Genomic DNA, 22,563 nt, shown 5'->3' on the forward strand with positions numbered 1-22,563 from the left:
GTTTGGAAGTCTAAGATCAGGGCACTGGCAGCAATGGCGTCAGCTCAGGACCGGCTTCCTAATTCACAGACTGCCTTCTTCTCACTACACCCTCACAGGGAGAAGGGGGAAACTGTGTCCCCCATCTTTTAAGGGCACCATTTTTATCATTGAGGGCTGTCCCCTCATGACGTAATCACCTTCCCAAGACTCCATCTCCAAATACAAACCTAAACATTAAAAGGTGGACGCTGTCTTGTATGAAGGAAAGTGGCATTTTGTTCCCTTGTTAGGCATCTGCCTAAGCTGTAGAATTGCTAGTCTGTACTTTGCCCACCTGAGTTGGGGAAATTAAGCACAAAAGGAAGAGGAAAGGAGGCAGCCAAGTGTGGAGCAGCCAGCAGCGTTGACAAGGCCAAGATTCAAGGTTGCCTGGTGTAGAAGTTCCCAGTTGTCATAAAGAATCACCCCAGATCTAGTGGCTTCACGCAAATTGACAGTTTTGTAGGCGAGCAGTCTGACACTGGTGTCCCTGGGCTGAAGTCAAAGTGCCACCACGCCTGCCTTTCCTCGGGAGACGCTGGGAAAGAATTCATTCCTTTGTCTTTTCCAGTTTCCCGAGGTCACCCACAGCCCTTGGCTCATAGCCCTCCTCTCCCATCTGCAGAGCCAGCAAGGGATGGTGGAGTCCTTTCCACATCACACCCCTCTGACCTAATCCTCCGCCACCCTCTTCCACTGTTAAGGGCCGTTGTGATTACATGGGATCCACCTGGATAATCCAGGATAATCTGATTAGCCTGGGTTTAGAGTCAGCTGATTCCCAACCTTAACTGTGTCTGCAAATCCCATTTTGCCATGCGACGTGACACATTGATAGATTCCACGGATTAGGCTGTGCAGAGCTTTGGAGGGATCATTATTCCGCTCAACACATCTCGGGATGCACTGGGCAAAGTAGAAGGTAGCTGGAGCTTCAGTGACCTTGCCAGGTCTGCACCTGCGAGCGATTCCCACTGGTAAACGAGAGAGTGAGCAGCACAGGGGTCTGTGGGGTTTCCAGTGGTTGTAGGTTTCAAAGGGGGAAAGCTGGAGACAACTTTGCATCATGCATATAAGAAAACTCTGTAGCGAGGAAGCTCCATAGAATCCATATCTTTGCCAAACCATCAAGAGTTAGACTTTGGGGCGCCCAGCGGTGCTTGCGGAGCCCCGGAGAGCCCCTCCGCGCGTCCCGTCACCCTGCCCCGGGGATACGGACAGCTCGGCGGGTTCCACTCAGTCCTCCAGCCACCCGCCCGCCCGTCCGTCCGTCCGTCCACCCCGCGGGGCGCTTCTCACCCCCCCCCCCCCCCCCCCCCCCCAAGGCGCATGGCTCCATGAAGCATGAACAGGCGGCGCGCGAGAGGTCCTGTTCACCCCGGCTGTACCTGGCCGGGGAGAGAAGATACAGGAAGAAAGGATGGGATCGGAAGGAAGAAACTTCATTTCAGAGACAGAATAGCCGCCCTCCTCTGTTACAGCTGTTCCCCGGGCGAGCGATACGAACTCTGCTCCAGGTTCTGCTCATTCCAGGCCGCGAGCACCGAGTCAGGATGGGAAAGACGCCGCGTTCCTCCACTCGACCCCAAGTTGGCCGCAGGCTGCTGCGGGGTCCAGAAGCCCAGGTCTTCCATCTGGAAGTGGACCGCACACTCACCGGAACCAGTCCACCGCCGTCCCGGCTCCAGTCGGGACCTCTTCCAAACCGCCAGCATGCTGTGGCAGCAGGTCAGGAGGATGCGTCAGATTTACCTCTGGGACCTGAAACTCTCCCATCACACGGATGAATCCCGCCTCGGGAGCTCTGAGTCCTCTGCCCCGACCCAACGGAACTGCCAGCACCACCAAGGATCTGGTGGTGACCGCAGAGATGTGCTGTTCCTGCTTTGATGTCCTCTACTGTCACCTCTATGGCTTCCCTCAGCCACGACTCCCTAGATTCACCAATGGCCCCTATCCGCTCTTGGTGACATGAAGAAGGGGCGGGACAAGCGGCTTCGTGGCTGCATCGGGACCTTCTCGGCCATGAATCTTCATTCGGGACTCAGGGAAAACCGCTAACCAGTGCCCTTAAGGACAGTCAACCCCCCCACCCCCACCCCTCCCACCCCTTCAGCCCCCCCCCCCCCCTCCCCAGAGGAGCCGCCTAAACTGTCCTGCTCTGTCTCCCTCCTCACTAACTTGGAGGACGCCAGTGATTACCTGGACTGGGAGGTAGGGGTCCATGGGATTCGAAATGAATTCATCAATGAAAAAGGTGTCAAACGTACAGCCACATATTTACCTGAGGTTGCCAAGGAGCAAGACAGGGATCAGATCCGGACAATAGACTCCTTGCTCAGGAAAGGTGGCTTTAAGGCTCCAATTACCAGCGAATTCAGAAAAGCGATCAGACTCACCAGGTACCGAAGTGAGAAAGTGACAATCCGTTATGCAGAATATATTGCTTCTCCACTGCACTGTTTCCAGATTGGCACTCTTCATGCCCCGCCCCTCTACAATCATTACTCCTGACACAGGGCTGCATGACCAGTCCCACCCCCCACCCCCACCCCCTGTGGCCACCGATGGCTATGACGTCATTGGAGCAGATGCCTCCTCTTCCTGGTCCCTTACTTCTATTACTACACCATTTTATGATGCTAGCTTCTGTTGCCAAGTCTGCCTCCAGCTGACTCGCAGGTGGGGTGGGGGGGGATGTTATATTGAATGAAACAGAACTCGAGGGGCCCAAGCCTTATTTCAGCCTTTCCTCATTATGGGGTTCGTTGAATTGGGGCTCCTCCATGACTAGTGAGAATTGCCTGTGGGTACAGAAGGCTCTCAGCATACACGTGGCCACCTGCTTGCTGGCTACACAGTGGGAGCTGGAAGTCATGATTCCTGAAGGCTGACCCCACTTGCAGCCTCCCCAGATCCAGTAGATGAGTTTTCCCCTGGCGGTCTGGGCAACGGAGACCAACAAGACACATTTTTAGGTTGTTTTAAATTCCTTTTTTTAAACGTCCAGTTTATTGCATACCAACAGTTGATGACAACCTCCATGCTTCATAAGTGGACGCCATGTTCGGGTTGGCCGTGGGCACGGTGAGTCCTGTGAGGCTCCTGGACAGACACCCACATCCAGATTGAAAGCCCCCGGATGTTGTGGCAGATCTCACTCGTTGCTGGCGCTCTTCTGGCAGTGAGTCTCCTGGTACTGCACAGGGAGCGCTGTGGTGGAACCTGCTGAGGAATGAACTGGGACGCCTGCAGGAGGCCCTGACATCCGTGCCCTGTGCAGTGTGAAAGGGGAGGCCTCCTCCTTACCACCGCTACCTCGCTCCTCGCCTGGGAGCAGTGCCTATAGCTGCATCTAGGTTCATAGAAGACATGGATGTTCAAACAAGCACCTGGGTTGGGCTGTAGAAAGACACATTGTCACAGGAGAAATTCCAGGGTCTCCAAGCTGCTTTTGTCTTTTCAGGCAAACATCTTTAAGGGACTGAAAAGCAGAGGAGTTCCTTTTTCTAGTTTCCCTGTAGAAGGAAGAAGACAGTTGATTTAGTCCTTTACAGGACTTTAGAACAAAGCTGTGTAATTAAACAAGGTGAATTGTTATCTTGTCTAATATGCTGGGAATCTTCACCCCATGAGGGCAGGGTTCCAAACAGCTCATTTTAGTCTCAGTCATTCCGTTTTCCTGTGGCATATTTCCCTTTCTCATAGCTGCTGACTAAGTGCTTGTCAACAAATTCCTCTTCCCTCTTGCCCAGCCTTCACTCCCTTGGTGCAGAGCTGATGGCAGCCGGGACTTGGAAGGGGTGTGGAAGCACTGTCATGGAGGCACTGCTGGAAGGGCTCCCAGGAGGAGTGGCCGGTGGGAGGAGAGACCCTAAGGTAGTGGTTCTCAACCTTCCTAATGCCTCGACCTTTTAATACAGTTCCTCATGTTGTGGTGACCCCCAATTTCATTGTTACAAATTGAACATAATTAAAGCATAGTGATTAATCCCAAAAACAATATGTAATTATATATGTGTTTTTCAATGGTCTTAGGCGACCCCTGTGAAAGGGTCGTTCGACCCCCAAAGGGGTCGAGACCCACAGGTTGAGAACCGCTTCCCTAAGGTAACACTGTTCAACAGCGCACTTGGAGAACTCTTGAAGTGGATTGGATGTCAACGTGGTGGACACAATGTTTTTATTTAATTTATTTTTAAAAGTTTATGTGGTGCTGGTGTGGCTTTCCAGAATGGGCAAATAGTCAAGTCAAAAGGCCTTTTGAGTTTTCTTCTGCCAGGAATTGGGGAAGGGGATTGGACAGGGACACAGTCTAAGACACAACACATGCTATTATAGGCATAGCTGTCTCGTTTCTTGGAAGAGATGAATACAGGTGGGCGGATGTAGGAAGCAGCTCTAGGGTCAAGCCTCAGGCTGACCGGTGGCAGGGCCACAAAGAAGTCCCAGGCTGGAGGGCAGAGCTCTCCTAGCATAATTAAGCCTGACCTTGTACCCTCCCTAATTCCTTCCTAAGTAGCTAATGGGCTGTGGGAGGGGCAGCAAGTGTTGCCAAAACAAGAACATTTGTATACCTGTTAATGTACCCTTGTTTTAATCAGACTATAAAATAAAGCATCGGTTTGCAGGCTGGGTCTTTTGTGTCCTCATCCAGGCATGGGAGATCCACCGAGCCCCAGCTGTATTCTCTTGTTTGTCTTTTCTTCAATCCTTTACCGTCCCTCTTCAGGTTCACCCTTGGCTGTGCTGGCACGGCACAGGCAGATTAGCTTGGCATCATCCTCTTAGGCTATGGCGTGTGCAGGGGCAATGGGCTGACATCCAGATGCCCAGGCTGGGCTGCATTCTCACTTCCTGCCACTTTTCCTTGCAAGGGTATTGAAAAAGAGCTATTGAAGATGAAGGGATTGTTTCATGATTTCCTGCTGCTGAGAATAATAAATGTCTTGTTACAAACGTGACGAACAGTTACGTTTAGGTGCCATGGATTGATGTCAGGGTGGTCAGTTTGGGACTAAACCACCCACCTTCAATTTGTACAGCAGTATTGATCTATAACAGTGGTTCTCAACCTTCCTAATGCCGCGACCCTTTAATACAGTTCCTCATGTTGTGGTGACCTCCAATTTCATTGTTACAAATTGAACAAAATTAAAACATAGTGATTAATCACAAAAACAATATGTAATTATTTATGTGTTTTCCGATGGTCTTAGGTGACCCCTTGTGAAAGGGTCGTTTGACCCCCAAAGGAGTCGCGACCCACAGGTTGGGAACCACTGATCTATAGGGCTACACTTCATTATTATCCAAATGTTCTATGTTAAAAGTTGTGTTTAATTTCTAAAGATTAAAAAAAAAGGCAAAAAAAAATGGTGCTAAAATTTTACCCTGAGCACGCTCAGTGAAACTGCTCATGCAAGCATTTACAGTGCCAGGCTTTCAAGCCTATTGTTTCTTATAGAAATGCTGCCCCATTTGTCTTCCCCAATGTATAGTGCGATTTTTTTATTTTATTTTATCTTATTAGGGATGGGGTAGGATACCTGCCATTAAGAAAATGAATAGAACAATTGAACCCACACACGAGGGGGCTGGGGAATGTGCACAAGAACTGGGCTGGTGAAGCCCAGCACCACACTGCAGTGGGCTCCCAGGCCCTGAGCTCCACCCAGGCCCAGCAGCAGAGATGCTCAGGGGTCCTCTCGCTTGTCACGGGGACTCCGGAGTTGACCAAGGAAAGTTATGTGGCCCTGGAAAGAATGGCACTATCTGTGTCCGTCTTAAATAGGGCTTAGTCAGAAAGCAGTCTGGGAGTGCACGGTCATGGCCACCTCATGAAGGTGTGGCAGGTGGCTCTCAGGAAAAACACTGAGTCTGGGTCATCCGTGTGGCCGTTGTGCAGAGGGGGATGACAGCTCCCAACTAGAACTGAAACTGCCCTCCGCGCACTCCACCTGCACAGTGATGAGGGCGGCCAGTCCACGTGTGAATGGTGGATTTAAAGAGAAGGGATGGTTTTGCTTTGCTCCGTTTGTCCTCGGGCTGCTCAAGCTGAACAGTAGGTGACCACTGTTTTCAAGGAACCAACCCCATGTGGCTGGTTTGGTTCAGAGCTTGTTTCATCCCTGGCAGTGAGTGCCTTTTGGTCTGGAAAGTTAGCTTGTCTCATAACACCCACAGCTAGGAATTGCTCCCACTGTGAGGTTCTTAAACTTTTTTTGCTTCATAATTAATATTAAAGCAATTCATGTTAGAGAGCCTTTCAATATGAAAGGTTTGTAATGGAGACATAACATTTTGTTGTTTATAATAAAAATCATCTATACAGAAGTCCTAGGTGTTAATATTTGCACAAGATCTGTTGTCCATGTTAACACCTACAATTTCACTAATTGTTGGCGTTATTTTCCATTGAGATTCTGGAGGCTAGGGAGCTTGTGTGTTTTTTGTTAATTTTCCTATTGCCTTGAAGCAAGAGACTTTTTATATAGCCTTCAAGTGCAAGGACTTCAGACCAATTCTTTGTATTACACTTGGTTGCCTCTTGGCTATATAACTGCTGAGTGCAAATCATTGAACTCCTTAAGAAAGTATTGCACAGAATAAATCATTATGGGTAAAAATTGTTCTTTGTCCTGCCTTTTTCCTTTTTTTTATGTAGTTTATTGATTTTTAGAGAGAGGAAGAGAAAAGGAGAGAAAAGCATTGATGTGAGAGAAAATAATTGATCGCTGCCTCCTGCATGCCCCCTACCTGGGATTGAGCCCACAACCCAGGCATGTGCCATTGACCAGGAGTCTAACCTAGTACACAGGACTACGCCCAACCAACTGAGCCACTCCGGCCGGGCATCTCATTTTTTTTTGGAATAGTGGTATCAGTCATCCTATTTTTAAAGACAGCCAACCAGTTGGTATTCATTCAGGCTACATATTTTGTGTGGTGTTCATGACCTCCAACAATATTTCACTTGTATATTTTCTTGTGTTTGGAAGCAATGCCACAGTACTGGTTTATTAGAGTCAAGTTTCCTGAACCAGGGTTTATGAACCCCTGAAAGTTTGGACTTTGGAAAGAAGACTCATAGATCTCATTAGCTTTTCCAATAAAACTGACCTTGCCCATAAAGTTGAAAACTGAAGAGGAGGGAGAAATACTCAAATTTAAGATATCATTTGGTGACATTAATCCACCCTGGGACACTAGTATGTTCTGACCTAATGGAAAAGGTTGATAGTTCTTAGAAGGCCCAGAAAAGATGAGCTGTATTTGGAGAAAAATGACAAATAGTTTTCAAACGAATACATTCTGAGATTGTCAGTCTTTGGTTTAATTTTTTATTTACAAGGATGTAATTTTTTTTTTCTCCTTAAAATACCCAGTTCTGAGGCCTGGCAGATGTCATAAGCATATGACCACATGTTAGATGTCAGGGTTATATGATAACTTTGGAAAAACTATGGACAACTGATTAAACAGTTTGGCAATAAAAAAAAAAAGAGTTAGACTTTGAATACCCTTCAAAAGGCACAGACAGCCAATCAATGATAAAGAAGTGGCAAGAACCAATCAGAAGAGGATTATGTCATCATAAGGTAAGTGACACTCTTCTACGATATCTCTAACCGAAGCCCAGAGGAGTCAGAGCTTTTAGAAGATTTAGAAATGGGAATCCTATAAGAATACACCACCACCAAGCTACTTGAGTCTATCTGTCCCTGGAGAAAAAGATGAGCTTTGGATCCATCCAATATTGATATTGCTGACTTGATTGGAGTTTTAATAAACAAGATTGTCTGGAAAATTTGCATACTCTGACCAAGATGCTATAAGAAATAGGAAGAGTAATTTACAACATAGTACCTGTTGAGGAAAGTCAGTGAAAAAACTCAACTTACTCAGAATTTTATTCTTATGTGTCTATATTCTTCAATAACCTGTTAGAAGTATATGCAAATCTGGAAAGCCATTCTATTTGTATGTAATCTAGATTACATTAGCTCTGGGAAGTATAACAGAGAGGAACATGATGTCTCTTAGCTGCGCTAAAGGGCCATGGTCTTTCCTCGGGCTCTTATTTCCAGCAATATATGTTCTTAAAACTATATTCTAACTGTAAAATTAAGGAAATTTGGCTCAAGTTAAAAGTGGCAAAATTATTTTCCCTTTTGTAAGTAGTGATAGCACAACTGGTGCTGTTATGCTAGTAAATACAAATGATGAGTTCATGCCTTCAAGATCTGAAAGTATATAAATATAATCAACATTTTTCTGGGTTAAAAAAGGCAGGAAAGAATCAGAGAAATGATTTGCTTTTATAATACAAACTATTTGTCTTGCTGTCATATTCAGTCCTTTCAGTCTTATTTTCAACCCTCTTCAACCGCCTACGGAAGCCATCAGTGATGGAGCAACATCTCAACTTGAGATGTTGAGGGAAAGTATTAACAATTTGTGAGCTGACTCAACTCTAATGGTGGAAATTTACATATTTCTCCTGAAAGATTTCAGAATAATTTTTAACATTCAGAACCTAAGAAAAGATAGCAAAACTATTGCAATCAGTATGCAATCATAAATCATTGTGCTCTGTTGATTTTGAGTTTCTTTATATCTTTTTTATTTTATACTCTCATTCTCTCTCCTTCCACTCCTCTTTTTTTTTTGTCTTTACTCTGTGTAGCAGACATCCATTTTACCCATATTTGTTTCTCCTTTCCTTCTAGGCACATTGAAAAGCCAATGGATTAGAAGGAAAGTAATATATGCCCTGTCTGTATGGAGATATTTAAGTTGACAGTACAAGATGCACCAGCACTTTCTTTTCCTGAAATTGTGAAAAATGCGTGTTGAGAAAGAGATCCCAAAATCATAAAACAGCCTGAATTCAATGCCGCTACCCTGGCGAGTCAATTTTCTTGGTTACTGCAGTATGATTTAGCCCATCCTGACTGTTATACTCACTTTGCATTATTTTTTTTTCCCATTTTGGTTTTTATTATTTTAATTTGCTCTCATCCTTGGGTACTTCTTCATGTTACTGAACATGCTTAATCAATCTTCATCTTTAATTTGCCAAGTATACATCTATAAAGATGTACAGGTATTACTGCTATGAAGAACCAGTTTCATTGGAGTATAAAGCTAGCAGGAGTCTTGTCAATTCAGGTTGAACCACAGGTGCGCACTAGGGGAGTGGGTAAGTACTGGGCTACTTCTGCTTGAGAAAGAGGCCTTCCTATGGCTAACTAAATTCATGGTGTGTTTATGAAAAGAGCATATGCACTGGCACCAGAGAAACTCAGTTTTTAATTCTAATTCCACCCCTCTCCCCTCCAGACCTTTGAGTAATGCTAAACTCATTCTGCCTCAGAAAACATCTACAAAATAGAGAAATGATATATCAAATTTGGGGTTTGGTTGTGATTAAAGATAACAATATAAAAACATTTGGCTTACAGTTGATAGTTGGTAAAAGATAAATGCTATTATTATGTTCTGTTTTCCTGTCAAGATTTTGAAGATGACCAGGTGCTGGAGGCTTCAGGGAAGAAAACAGGGCACTAATAGTGCCCTTTGTTCTCCAGCCTTGGTGTCTCATTCTGCTCGACTCTCCTGTATTGATTTCCCAAACCCTTTAAGGGATAGTTCCAAAATATATCGACTTAGGTAACTGAAAAGAAACACAAGTCAGTATTCTCCTCAGGCTAACAAGAATCTTATTTGGGCAGATGGCACGCTTGAATTCCTGGAATGATGTTTATTCCTTGCACCACACACTGTTCATGTTACTGCCATTTGGCATGCAACAAGCTTTGTAAAATGTACTATGTATCAGGAAAGCAACATAGCGACATGTTTCCTACTATGTAAGGCACCTGGTCTGAGTTTGGTAGGGGGTTAGTTGGGGAAGAATCTCTTAAGTGTCTTCAGGAAGATTCAATGTAGGTTAACAGTTAAATATATAGTTCATACCCGAGGTCTGTCACTTACAATCTGTGTGACTGATCAAATCATTTTTGTCTCAGTTTTCCTACAACATTGGGAAGATGGCAATGTTCCCCACCTTGTAGTTTTGACGGAGGATTAAACAATTATATACAACACCTTCAGAACAACATTTGGCATCTCATATGTGCTATATAAGTGTGGTTATAATCATTATTACAGTAGAAGGAGTATAGAAGAAAGGCAATAGTTAGTTTTCTAGAACTTCGGTATATACCAGCTTCTCAACTGTATATCTATGTAGTTTTATTCTTTCTTATGAGAATAATGAGAGAATCCTCTAGGGCTGTGGAACCTCCTTAGCTTCTATTCCTATTTTGAGGAACAGGAGCAGCTGTGTAGAAATAATGTAAGTAAAAGTGGATGCTTAGACAGATTTTGGCCAATGACAAATTTCGTGGTTTTGCAATAGCCTCAAAATATAGAGGTTTCTTAACTCTCAAATTTTTGAATAACTAAAGGCCAAATACTGCTGCTGAAAACATCAGGGAAAGATTGAAGTCCCCAGGCCTGGCTGGTTCTCTACTTGAACAGAATCTGTGGAGGAGTTAATCATGAAAGAAGAGGAGGGAATAAGATTATGATCTGGGAATGAATGCACTGGAAGTATACTAGGTCTGCTCACCACATTGACAGTTGAAGAACAAAAGTCAAGGCAAATGTGTTATGAGTAGTCTAAGTTTATTATCATAAAAACCAGCCAGTAAGGCAAGAGGAAGAAGATGCCTCCTTATTCAGAGGGTGTAAATTAGTGTCCAGGCAATGATAGGGAAACATCCAGGCTACAGGCGGATGGATTGCATAGCTCTCTTGAAACTTACCATAAGCAGGCAGGAGAGGCAGCTAGTAGTACCATTTTGACAATGGCCCATCTTCAATAAATTAGTTCATATATTTAAATATTTATTAAGCACTGACTATATGGTAGAGCCAATGATTATCTGAATAAATAATGATCGATACAGAGTAGATTTCAGAATAAACTGTAGGATTTGGTGACTGATGAGCTGAGGCTGGGGAGGAAGAAGAGGCCAAGGAGATTTCTCAGGTATTATAGACCATAGAAATCACCAGTTTGGAGGAACTATGAGATTTTAGTTTCAAGGTTCACTGTACTTGCAAGACCATTAGAATGGGATTTTTTTTTTTTACCCTTTAAAGATAACTATTAATGGAAAAAAGAAGGCAGAAACCTAATGTTGATGCTTTGAGAGAAATTGGAAGGTGAGGAAGTAGAGATGATCAAAGTCCATTCTTTCAAGAGAATTATGAAGACTTGCCTGGCACTATAATTATCATGAAATACGGTCAAAAAAGACTTTTTAATTGAAAATATTTACTAGCCTGGTGAGAAGAATAAATTGGAAGGGACAAATTCAAAGAAATAATGGATCATTGACCCCAGAAGAGTCAGTGGGTTTTGATCAATCCTGGAAGAATGAAAATTTAGTAAGAAAAGAAAGAAAAAACTCACTATCTAGGATTGGAAGAAAGCAGAAATTCTTTCTACAAGTAAAGGGGAGAGTTTTTTTTTCTGGGTCTCTAAGGTCAAGTGGATGGTATTATAGAGAGATAATTTAGGCTAAAAATAAAGGTGAACATAATAGTTTTTAATATTGTCAAAGTATAATGGATCACCAAGAGTGGTTGTATGTTATTTTTGATTGGAGATAGGCAGGAAAGAGCTAAGTGATTATTTATTGGAAATGTGTATGCATTTGAAATAGAGTGGCTCATTCCAATGACCCAGTCTACTGATGATCCTCTGATTTTTCAGAACTTGTTTTACACATTTACTTTCCAGTCTAACACTATCCTGGGTATTTTTCGAAGGCCTAGAGAGCAGAAAAATATTGATTTTTAAATTAAGCTTGTAAAAAGACTTTAAATCTTGTGCTTGCTTCTGATAAGAGAGGGAGAAGAATGTTTTCACCTTTAAATGGCAAAGAAATGGAAGTAGCAATAAACCTAAATTTGGTCACATGAATCTTTGTAATTTAATGCAAATTTGAGGATACATTCCCTTGGAATTTATCTGAATAATGAAATTCAGATCATGGATATTGGGGGGAAAGAAAAATATCACTAGTTATAATAGAGATGGTCGTGGAATGGGGAGGTGGGGGCAGCACAATGTAAAGGAGGAATCACCCGCTCCCATTCTAAAGAATACACTTCTCTGTTGTTGTTTTTTAAAATATGTTTTTATTGATTTTTTAGAGAGAAAGGAAGGGAGAGGGATCGAAAGCTAGAAACATCAATGAGAGAGAAACAGCATCGACAGGCTGCCTTCTGCACGCGCCCCACAGAGACTGAGCCTGCAACCTGAGCACTTGCCCTGACCAGGAATCAAACTGGTGACCTTTTGGTTCCTGGGTTGATGCTCAACTGCTGAGCTACACCTGCTGGGTGTGAATACAATTCTCTTAATACAACTAACTGTTATCTTAACACAACCAAAAATTAACAATATAGTACACTACTGATTGACATGAGCTCCTCAATAAAAGTCCCCACTATGGAAATGAATTAATAATTGTTGGATAATACTTTTAGATCTTTAGAAGCAATCATTAACGCCAGTTCCTATTTACTGGTGTGTACTCCATCTTAGATATTCATTTAAAAAATTACTCTGGCATTGAGTATGGACTAACCAGCAGAAAGACTAATGGCAGGACAACCTATAAGAAAGCAGGTACAATATTCTATCCAAGAGGGTCAGAGCCAGTAACAAGGGGTCTGGGGATGGAGGGAAGGAAGATTCATCTGAGAATAAACATTTTTTCAAAATCAAGAGCAACTTTTCCAAGGATATAACATGGATCCAGCATGCATTATTCTTAAATAATATGAAGTGGCTCCTAATGATCACTACTTCCTTTTCTAAATGATCGTAAATCATGCTGCTAATAAAATATTCTGGAATCAATACGCTTCTTTGATAAGTTCAAGAAGCCACCAAAGGAACATGGCCTGAAGGATGGTTGGTGAGGTAGTTTAAATCAAGCCAACTACTTTGCACAGAAAGTCATTTTAGTTTATGGTTATAGATGCAGATATAGAAAGAGAAGAAATAATTAAAAAGAGAGAATGATAAAGGTAAAATAACAATCAGAGAACTGCAGCTCAGTGTAGGTTCATTGATTATAACAAACGTACCTCTCTGGTATGGGATGTTGACAGTGGAGAGGACTGTGCAGCTCAAGGAGACAGGAAATACAGGGACTCTCCCTACTTGCTGCTCAATTTTGCTGTGAACCTAAAACTTCTCTAAAAAAAATAGTTTGTTTAAAGAATAAAAACCATTTTTATACGCATTAATCAAATTAAAAGTTTAGTCCAGGATAAAGAGAGGCTCAAGAATTTTAATACCCTTACTTTTAAACATATACAAAAATTGGGCTTATTCAAAGAATATTTCCAAAGCAAGATAGCAGTATAACCAATCAAAGATTTAAGATGACACATAAGATCCTTGTTATAATAATATGTTCTTTTTGAAAGAAAGATAGACATGTAAGCATATTCATCCACAAATAATTTTTACAGTTTTATGTTTATTTTTTCTAACCACTGTTTTAAATGTATGCAAAATGCATAAATAAATTATTCTCATACACAGAGGAAAAATTATCCTGAAATAAATATTCTTGACATGGATAAAATGGTTCCTACCTTTTTGTGTTCTTTAATACAGTTTTAATCACTAAATTATATACTTTGCATATAGTGAGTTTAAATTATTTTATAGTGAATCATGATAATATACTGAAAGGCTAAGTGTGTAGCTCACTGTGGTTTTCTTTTAAACATAATTATCCCTTCTTCAAATGGACTCAGAGTACCACATCACACTCAGCTCTGGACCTATCAGTGAGGATCCTCCCACCTGTTTTATACCTGAAATTGTGAAAAGGTGGTAATAGGCCATCTAGCTAAACTCCTAAGGGTCATTAGGAGCAAAGATGCAAAACTCAGGCAGGTTCCTACCTGCTTTTTAGGTAGAAAGTTGCTAGTAGGACAAATCCAAATAAAAGGGTTGACAATGTCACAGAAAGTAAAATTATTCTTCAGTCTTTTCAGAAATTTCACAAGAATACTGAGTATATGCCATTGTCTCAATCATATGTGAACAAAATTTGTAAGGTTCAAAACACAAGATAAATCTATCATCACAATCTATCATCACAAACCAATACTTGGTTTCAGGTAAAATGAGATTCACTTCTGATAAACATCTTATAATCACAAAAAACTTTACTTCTAGTGAAATAAAATTACATTCTCAGACTGTAAATATTGAGTTGATCCAACCTAATGATTTCTGCTCAAAAAGATTTGTCAATGAAAATGGATAGAAATGAGCAATGGCATATGTGAGCAAAACAGGAAGAACTCATTACTGTCATAGTATAAGAAGTAGATATTTTACATGCCCCTTAATTCCATGTTTTATTCAATGATTATACAATACTCATTCTGAGCCACACATATTCTGCAGAGAAAACACCCTCCTTCCTCCATCTGCCCTATCTTTATTCATATTAGGGACACTTTGGAAATAATTTGCTGAGGAAGAAAACTTATGGGAGACCATGGTTATTTCACCACCACAAATGACTAGTCCTGACATCAGACAATTCCCAGACCCACCCAAGTGTGATGGGAAGACTTAGCAAATAAAAATACAGGACACCCTGTTAAATTTAAACTTCAGATAAATAATGAATTTTTACAAAATATAAAAATGTCCCAAAGTTGCATTGGAGAGCACTAAAAATTAATTTTTAAATAAAAATTATTCACTACACTAAAAACCTATTACTTAAGTTTATTCATTAAATTTAGTGCATCGCAGTACACGAAAATTATTTTGCACTAAAAAGTATTCATTGTTTACATAAAATTCAAATTTAATAGGCATCCTGTATTTTATCTGGCAATCCTCAGTAAAGATATTTTGTAGAACAATGCCTTTGTCTCCTTTCAGACTGTGAGTTCCTTTATGGTAATGGTAGAGAAACTAAAACTTTACTGGTCAGCTCCTAAAGCAATGCATGATATATAATGGACATACAATAGAAATGTGTTGCATAAGAAAAATAAATGTAAAGAATGAATTTTAGCCGAAACCGGTTTGGCTCAGTGGATAGAGCATCGGCCTGCAGACTGAAAGGTCCCAGGTTCGATTCCGGTCAAGGGCATGTACCTGGGTTGCGGGCACATCCCCAGTAGGAGATGTGCAGGAGGCAGCTGATCGATGTTTCTCTCTCATCGATGTTTCTAACTCTCTATCTCTCTCCCTTCCTCTCTGTAAAAAAATCAATAAAATATATTTAAAAAAAAAAAGAATGAATTTTAAAGAACTGATGTAGACATATAGAGGATGGTTGGATGGATGGTTGAATGGATGGATAGATATAGGTATTTACCCTATAGCTTGCTTTGTTAGCATAGCTCAACAAAATAATTATTACCCGTACTGGCAAAAAGTGAAGCCATAGTTTGAGCCCCACCTGGTTTACCTCTTCGGCAACTGGTAGGAGCAACAGCACAGCTGCTGTTCTTCTTTGGCTACAGTGTGGCTGTGTAGTGGGTGGAGATGGACATACCCGTCTTCCTTGATGTGAGACCTCGGGGTGCACACTGAAACTTTGGCTCCACTTGAATTAACCACTTCTCCGGATGAAAACTAAGATGAAGACCCACTAGAAGAACCGAATCTTCATTGAATAATTAGGAATTAAACAACGAGTTTATGGTAAAAAGCAAAGAACTCTATGACTCTCATAAATTGCCATTGGCAGCCTCTGGATATATTTCATTCTAAAATCCAAGATGATAACCCCCCAAACAAGCAAGATGTTCATTAAGCTACTGAGCTCTCATATTAAGTGTATCCTGTTTCGTTTTTATTTTTGAAAAAAAAAAAAAAAAAACACAACAAAATATTCTCCCAGGAATATACTAAACTCTATCTGTAAATACAAACTTTCAGGACTGAAATGTGATTGACATGATAGAGCATAATTTAAATAAACTTTACCAGCCCCCCCCATACATATAATATTATAGATTATAGAATATGTGTCTAGATATACAAAAGATATAAATATGTAAATATATTTATAAACATAAGTATATAAAATATATGTAACGATATATGGCTATCAATTGATTTACACATGGATAAATAGGCAAATAGGTAGATAGGTGATAGATTAAGATTCTGATGTGATTTCACAGGTTTATAACTTTAAATCACAATAACTAATGAATATTAATCAGGCAACACATCTCAGAAATGACCACGACCCCCATAACATTGTGAAATGTGAGGTAGAACTTGCTTTTGATGTTCCTACCCTTCTGATGCCTTCTCTTCTCCAACACCTAGGCTGTGGACCTATTTTTCAAGAACCTGAACCACCTGAGCCTCCTGCTCCATCACCCTCCCCAGGACCGTCGCATCATTGGCTGGTTCTCCAAGGCAGCTTCCCGTTGCGTTACTCAGTCATCTAGAATTGGTTGCCATCCTGCTCCCAGTGCAAACCTCAGTAGCAACTTGACAATTCCCTCAACGTGGCTTCTGTGCCTTCCTGGACGAGTGACAATAATTTTAGCTGAGAACTGAATTAGCAGAGACCACAGGACCCACCTGTCCTTTTTACCAGGGTAACGTTGATTTCAACAGTGTCACTGTTTTGTGATCTCACTCCGAAGAGTGACTGGTGATGTGACTTTTTGGCCAAGTAAGAAGGGAGTTAGAGTCATTTTTGTTATTGTTGGATTATTCTGGCAGCCTAGTGAGGGAGACTTGGTAAGTGAGGCATGACGGAACACCGCATATGCTCCTGAGCAAAACTAGCTTCTAAACACTTGAAGTTCTTGGAAGTTTCTTTTGTGGTTCCCTCTTGCTTAGTATTTCATGTATGAGCTCCTCCAATAGGAAATCAATGTTTCCCACTTAATCTGCTCAAATTTAAGTCACCCTGTTTTTATAGCACATGACTGCTCATTTCATTCTTGTCCCCAAACCTTTTACCTCAATTTTCCGCCTTCTAGTCCTTCTCAATTAACTACAGATCTTCAGGAAACCTCATCTACCTACTCCAGTCCATATGAAACACTTTATTTGACCTCTTGGTACATTCCTAGTTTATATGCATTTCTTGCTGTGTTAGCAAATATTTTCTTCCGTAGTGGAAACTGAACAATCAACCCCCATTATAATTATTTTCAAAGTTGCAACTTTTCTATTTTATTCATGGAAGGAATAAGATTGAGGCAATTTCTTAAAATGTATATGTATTCCTGATTAAGCATTCTAGATCAATTTGAAATTTATTACATGGTTACAATCCATTTCGGAAGTAATAGCAAATAGTATCAGTGACTCTGCACATGTAACCTGGGGGTCAGAGGCTGTGGATATTGGTGAGAACAGGTGGTAACACTCGAAGTACATTCAGAACCCAATTTTGTATGTGATAACTTCCTTTAAAATGTTTAAACTAAAATACTATTTTTGAGACAAGAACAGGACACAGGAGCACACACTTTACAGATAACCTAGTCAAATGGTTACTAAGAATACAAGCGATAAATTCAGAACTTGATTTTCTGTGTCTTGGAGTGGACTTCGGAAAAGCTCCAGATTCGGTCTCATATAAGTAGAAAAAAATATTCCAATAGTTAAGGGATATATAAATGAAAATATTTGAAAAGTTTTTGAATTTTTCGGGACATTGCGATATCTTGTCATTTAGTTAATTCAACATATACGTAGGGAACACATATTGGCTATCTCTGCCTCTGTGTGAGGAGCTGGGTGATAAGAACTAAGGCAAACTCCGGACCACCACGGCGCTCACAGTCTAGATCTGGAGACCACCACACCAACCAGCACGCCCAGCGTGACATTTCCAGCTCCCAGGCAGCGGAAGGCGTGCAGTATATCTCTGTTGTTTATCTTTCAATCAAGCAATTTAAAAAATCCTTCCCTGCCACCCATTGCCGTTGAAAGTGCCTCCAAGCCGCTGTGCGCAGCAGGACAATTTGACGGGACTTTGGGGAAGGGACAGGGACTGACCGGTCGCACAGTCTGGGCCGGAGATCATTTGCCCGCCAGCTGCCCTGGAGGTAACAGGGTCTGGAACTCCTTCGGTGATACGGGGCGGGGCACCCCGCGTCCTCGGGCTTCCCCACCACTTTCTGGTGGGAGCCATTTAGCCTCTGCAGGGAGGACGGCAATGAACTGGAAAACATTTCCAGGAGTGAACCCCCCAAAGGTCAGTCTCTGGCTGTGCGCGACTGCGGGGGTCTGGCCTCTTCTCTTGCAAAGGGATGAAGGAGTCCGAACGAGGAGATCTTTACTCCGCGAAGATTCTAAACCCCAGCGGGTCCCACCAACTTCAGCACCGGGCAGCCACTGCCGGGGCGGGGCCAGGGGTGTCGCCATGGGACTCGTTACCTTGGGACCCGGACCCTGAGCGACAGCCGCGCCCCTCCGCCCACCATCACGCGGAACCCCGGCCCGCGGCGAGTTCCCAGCCACCCGGCAAGGCGGTGCGCCCCCGCCCCCCCGCCTCCCCCGCCCCCCCCTCCCCCTTCCCCGCCCCCGCCGCCCCCTCCCCCGCCTCCGCCCCCTCCCCCGCCTCCGCCCCCTCCCCCGCCTCCGCCCCGGTCCTGCGGCGGCGCGCACAGCCCGGCCCGGCGCGCACCCGCCACACCCGCGCCTCTGCGCTCCGAGCGCTCAGACCTGGGTCGCCGCAGCCGGAGAAGGAGAAGGAGACGGACTCCCGCCCGCCCGCCCGCCCGCTGGCCGACATGCGCCTCGGCTAGTGGCTCCCGTTCCCACGACCACCACCACGCGTTCTCTCTCTTTCTCTCTCTCTCTCTCTCTCTCTCTCTCTCTCTCACACACACACACACAATCTCACATCAATCTACACATCTATATGCTGGAGGAGAAAACATTCCCTTCGCGTTCCCTCCCTCTGCGCCCCGAGAAGCTGAGCGGCCGCGTGGCGGGGCCCCCCGGATCGCCTGGAAATGCTCCTCCTCACGCGCGTCCTCGCTTTCATTCAGCTCCTCTGTGTCTGCCGCCTGGGTGAGTGATGAGACCTCGGTGGGGTTCTTTCGGGGACCCTGGGGCACAGGTGGGGGTATTTCAGAGCGTTAGGTACTCGCCCTCGCCGCCGCCGAGTAGCGAGGAGGGAAAAGGGCCGGGGGCCGGGATGCCACAGGGTGTCAGCGGCGGGGAGAATGCGCCTCCCCACCTCTCACCTCCGCACCTTCCCTCCGCCCGCGGGGGGTTCATACCCCCACCCGCGGGGGGGACACGCCGGGCGACCACTGCCCCTGTCCTCACCGCCTCTCTCCTCTTATTTTGCAAAGTGTGGAAAGAGCCTTTTCGTTCGGTACACATAAGAAGATAAATGCAACCATAAATATAACCGTGGTGAGGGGCTGCGTGCTACACCGCGATTCTGGTGTTAAGTTCATGCTACGGATATTATGGGCGTGAATGAAAAATACACGTGCCTGATGCGCATTACACACACACACACTCACACACACACACACACTCACACTCACCCCCCCCCCCCCCCACACACACACAATGCCTGAAAGGTAGTAACAGGAACAAGCACCAACCCGACTTTTCAGTGTTTTATCATACTTTTAATTTAGTCACATTCAAGTCTAGGCAGTTACTTTTAAAAAAAAGTTTCAATCAAAATCTCTGTCAGCCTTCCGCCACTGGTGCCAAAGTCAGAGGAGAGGAGAGCTGCTGGTTGATCTGTTTATTCGTGGATTCATCTTTCATCCACCACCTTTTAGGTTCCAGTATTTCATACTGGAGTTGCACTCAGAAGGAGCCAGTCAGTTGCCATTTTCCAGAAGAATTGTAAGATTGGACTTTTTTTTTGCATTTTATTAAAAAATGTCTTTTTTTTTCCTTTAGAAAGATTTGCTATTCTGATGGACTATAATAGGTGTGGAGGCATGCACTTGGAAGTTGGAAAGCATACCTCCATTTATGGGTGCACATACTCTCTTTAGTTAGAGGATAATACTTTTTTAAATGTTTAGATTGTTCATATTAAAGTAAATATTAACCTACATTTTCATCCAATAGATGGTGCTGTTCTTGGCACAGTCACATTTACAAGAAAAAATAATTTCATATCCTAACTAGCTAGAATTGTACTGCAAACATGCTGATAACTGCCAACACCCCCTCCCCCCAGATACATGGTCATAATATAAATCCCAAAAGCTTTATGGAAGTACTCAGGGGTGATGTGATGCTCACAGTGGCATTTAAGACTTGCAGGGGATTCTGGTCCTGGTTTTCTCTAGCATCATACAGTTGACTCTGGAGAGGGGAAGACATCTTTCCTAAGTGTTGTGGTCATCAGATACACACCTGTTGAATGTACATTTCCTCTGTAGATCTGTTTTAACAACAAAGCCAGATCCCCTTGGTACTTAGATCATTATTTAAAGTACATCTCACTGCAGTATAGAAATAACTGAGAGAATACTGCTTTGTATGCCTTCCAAACCGCATCCCCTGAGTATACTATGAATTTTTTTTTAATTGAGGTATAATTCACATGGCATACAATTCATCTTTTTAAAGTGCACAATTCAGTAGTTTTGGGTGTTTTCACAAAGTTGAACAACCATCACTGCTATCTAATTATAACATTTTTATCACCTCTCACATAAACTCCATTAACAGTCATTCCTCATTCTCTTGACCCCAGCCCTGGAAACTTCTAATGTGCTTTTTCTTCTATAGATTTCTCTCTATGAGTATTTCATATAAATGGAGTCATATAACATGTGGCCTTTGGGGGCTGGCTTCATTCACTTAGCATAATGTTTTCAAGATTCTTCCGTGCTGTAGCCTGTATCAGTACTTCATTCCTTTTTGTGGCTGAATGATATCCCATTCCAATAGGCCACATTTTGCAAATTCTTAATAAAACATAATTTGTAGCTGGTTGCTTTTGGTTATTTAGATTTTAGCTTATTGGATATTTTCTTTAATGCTTTGATGATGTTAGATTGTAAAGGATTAAATTAATTGTTTAAGAGTAGCACACGTGTATGTGATGCTATAGATTAGAATGTAAGCCTGTTTTAGGATTCACATTGGGTGGGGTGTCTTTTGTGTGGATTTTTTTTAGACTGGCAGTTGACTCCTTTATTATCCTTTCTCCATTTTAACAAAGTTGGCCTTTTACAGTGTTGCCTACAGGCTGACCTACGGGTCTTTACAACCTCAAATCTGATGAGGATCTTGACTCAGCCTCCACTTCAGTTATCTTTCCCTTAACACAGTGATGGCGAACCTATGACACGTGTGTCAGAGGTGACACGCGAACTCATTTTTTTGGTTGATTTTTCTTTGTTAAAGGGCATTTAAATATATAAAATAAATATCAAAAATATAAGTCTTTGTTTTACTATGGTTGCAAATATCAAAAAATTTCTATATGTGACAGGGCACCAGAGTTAAGTTAGGGTTTTTCAAAATGCTGACACGCCGAGCTCAAAAGGTTCGCCATCACTGCCTTAACATCTACTCTGGTATCTGTGAATGTGTTTGTTACTCATCTTCAGTGCCCTGGAAGCCAACAAGAGACCTCGCACAGGTAATAGATGCTCATGAGCCGTCTACCTGTTGAGGCCAGCAGCGCCTGGTCACAGCTCCGGGACAATTTGAATGTTAGGCTGCCATTCTTACCATTATCTGTAACAATTTGTAGAATTCACTAATGCTTTCATTATTAGCAATGAAGACTATCAAAATGACCTTATCACTTTTTGTCCAAAATATTCTGGTGTTTTGAATGAACATATAGACCAATTGTATCTTTCAAATAACTTCAGAACACAAACAAAATATCATTAGACTATTTAGACTGAAACAATTTTTTTTCCCAAATTATTACCAGGGACTAAAGAGAAACGTCATGGCGGTTGTTGTTTTTTATTTGGGGGTGGGGGGTGGGTGTTAAATATGTTGTGAGTTCATCTACTTGGACTATTCTGTTAAGATTGGCCTGTGGCCTGAACTGTTTTTGCCAACTAGCTAGATCACAGTTCTCAAACTTTAGTGTGCATCAGAATCACCAGAAAAACATAAAACACAGATTTCAGGGCCCACCCTGAAGAGTTTCTGATTCGGTAGGGACGGGGTGGGGCTTGAGAATCCACATCTAACAGATTCCCAGGATATGCTGATGCTAGGTTCAGGTCCGCACTTTGACAACTTCTGAGCTAGTTTGACATGTAAATGTTAGCATAGTATCCAGATTATTAACAAGTTTTTACTGTGGATTTGATTTCTGATACCTGACTTAATATTATTTTTTAAAAATTACACGAGTAACACATTTAATGCTAGAGATTCTTAATAAGAGAGGCGGAACTTAAAGATGACTCTAAGATAATCCCCTAAGTGAATTTGGACCCTCTCTAAAATAATTGAGAGGTGTGCTACTA

The 22,563-nt window shown here is 42.6% G+C and overlaps 1 protein-coding gene and 2 pseudogenes across 2 annotated transcripts in view; all 3 read left to right on the forward strand.

Moving 5' to 3' along the window:
- The first annotated feature begins 1,365 nt into the window (after positions 1 to 1,365).
- Positions 1,366 to 2,535, forward strand: LOC139016811 (AMMECR1-like protein pseudogene; annotated as a pseudogene).
- A 549-nt stretch (positions 2,536 to 3,084) lies between these two features.
- LOC139016812 (putative uncharacterized protein C6orf52) lies at positions 3,085 to 15,911 on the forward strand (annotated as a pseudogene).
- A 2,946-nt stretch (positions 15,912 to 18,857) lies between these two features.
- PTPRZ1 (protein tyrosine phosphatase receptor type Z1) overlaps positions 18,858 to 22,563 on the forward strand; it is a 186,961-nt gene continuing 183,255 nt past the window's right edge. For both annotated transcript variants that reach the window (XM_070423798.1, XM_070423800.1), the window contains exon 1: positions 18,858 to 19,150. In XM_070423798.1, coding sequence (XP_070279899.1) covers positions 19,093 to 19,150 — 58 coding nt within the window. In that variant the 5' untranslated portion in view covers positions 18,858 to 19,092. The remainder of the gene's footprint in view (positions 19,151 to 22,563) is intronic.

This window comes from Myotis yumanensis, unplaced genomic scaffold (genome assembly GCF_028538775.1).
Source record: "Myotis yumanensis isolate MYYU_CA2020_CCGP unplaced genomic scaffold, mMyoYum1.0.hap1 SCAF_9, whole genome shotgun sequence".
NCBI classification, from domain to species: domain Eukaryota; kingdom Metazoa; phylum Chordata; class Mammalia; order Chiroptera; family Vespertilionidae; genus Myotis; species Myotis yumanensis.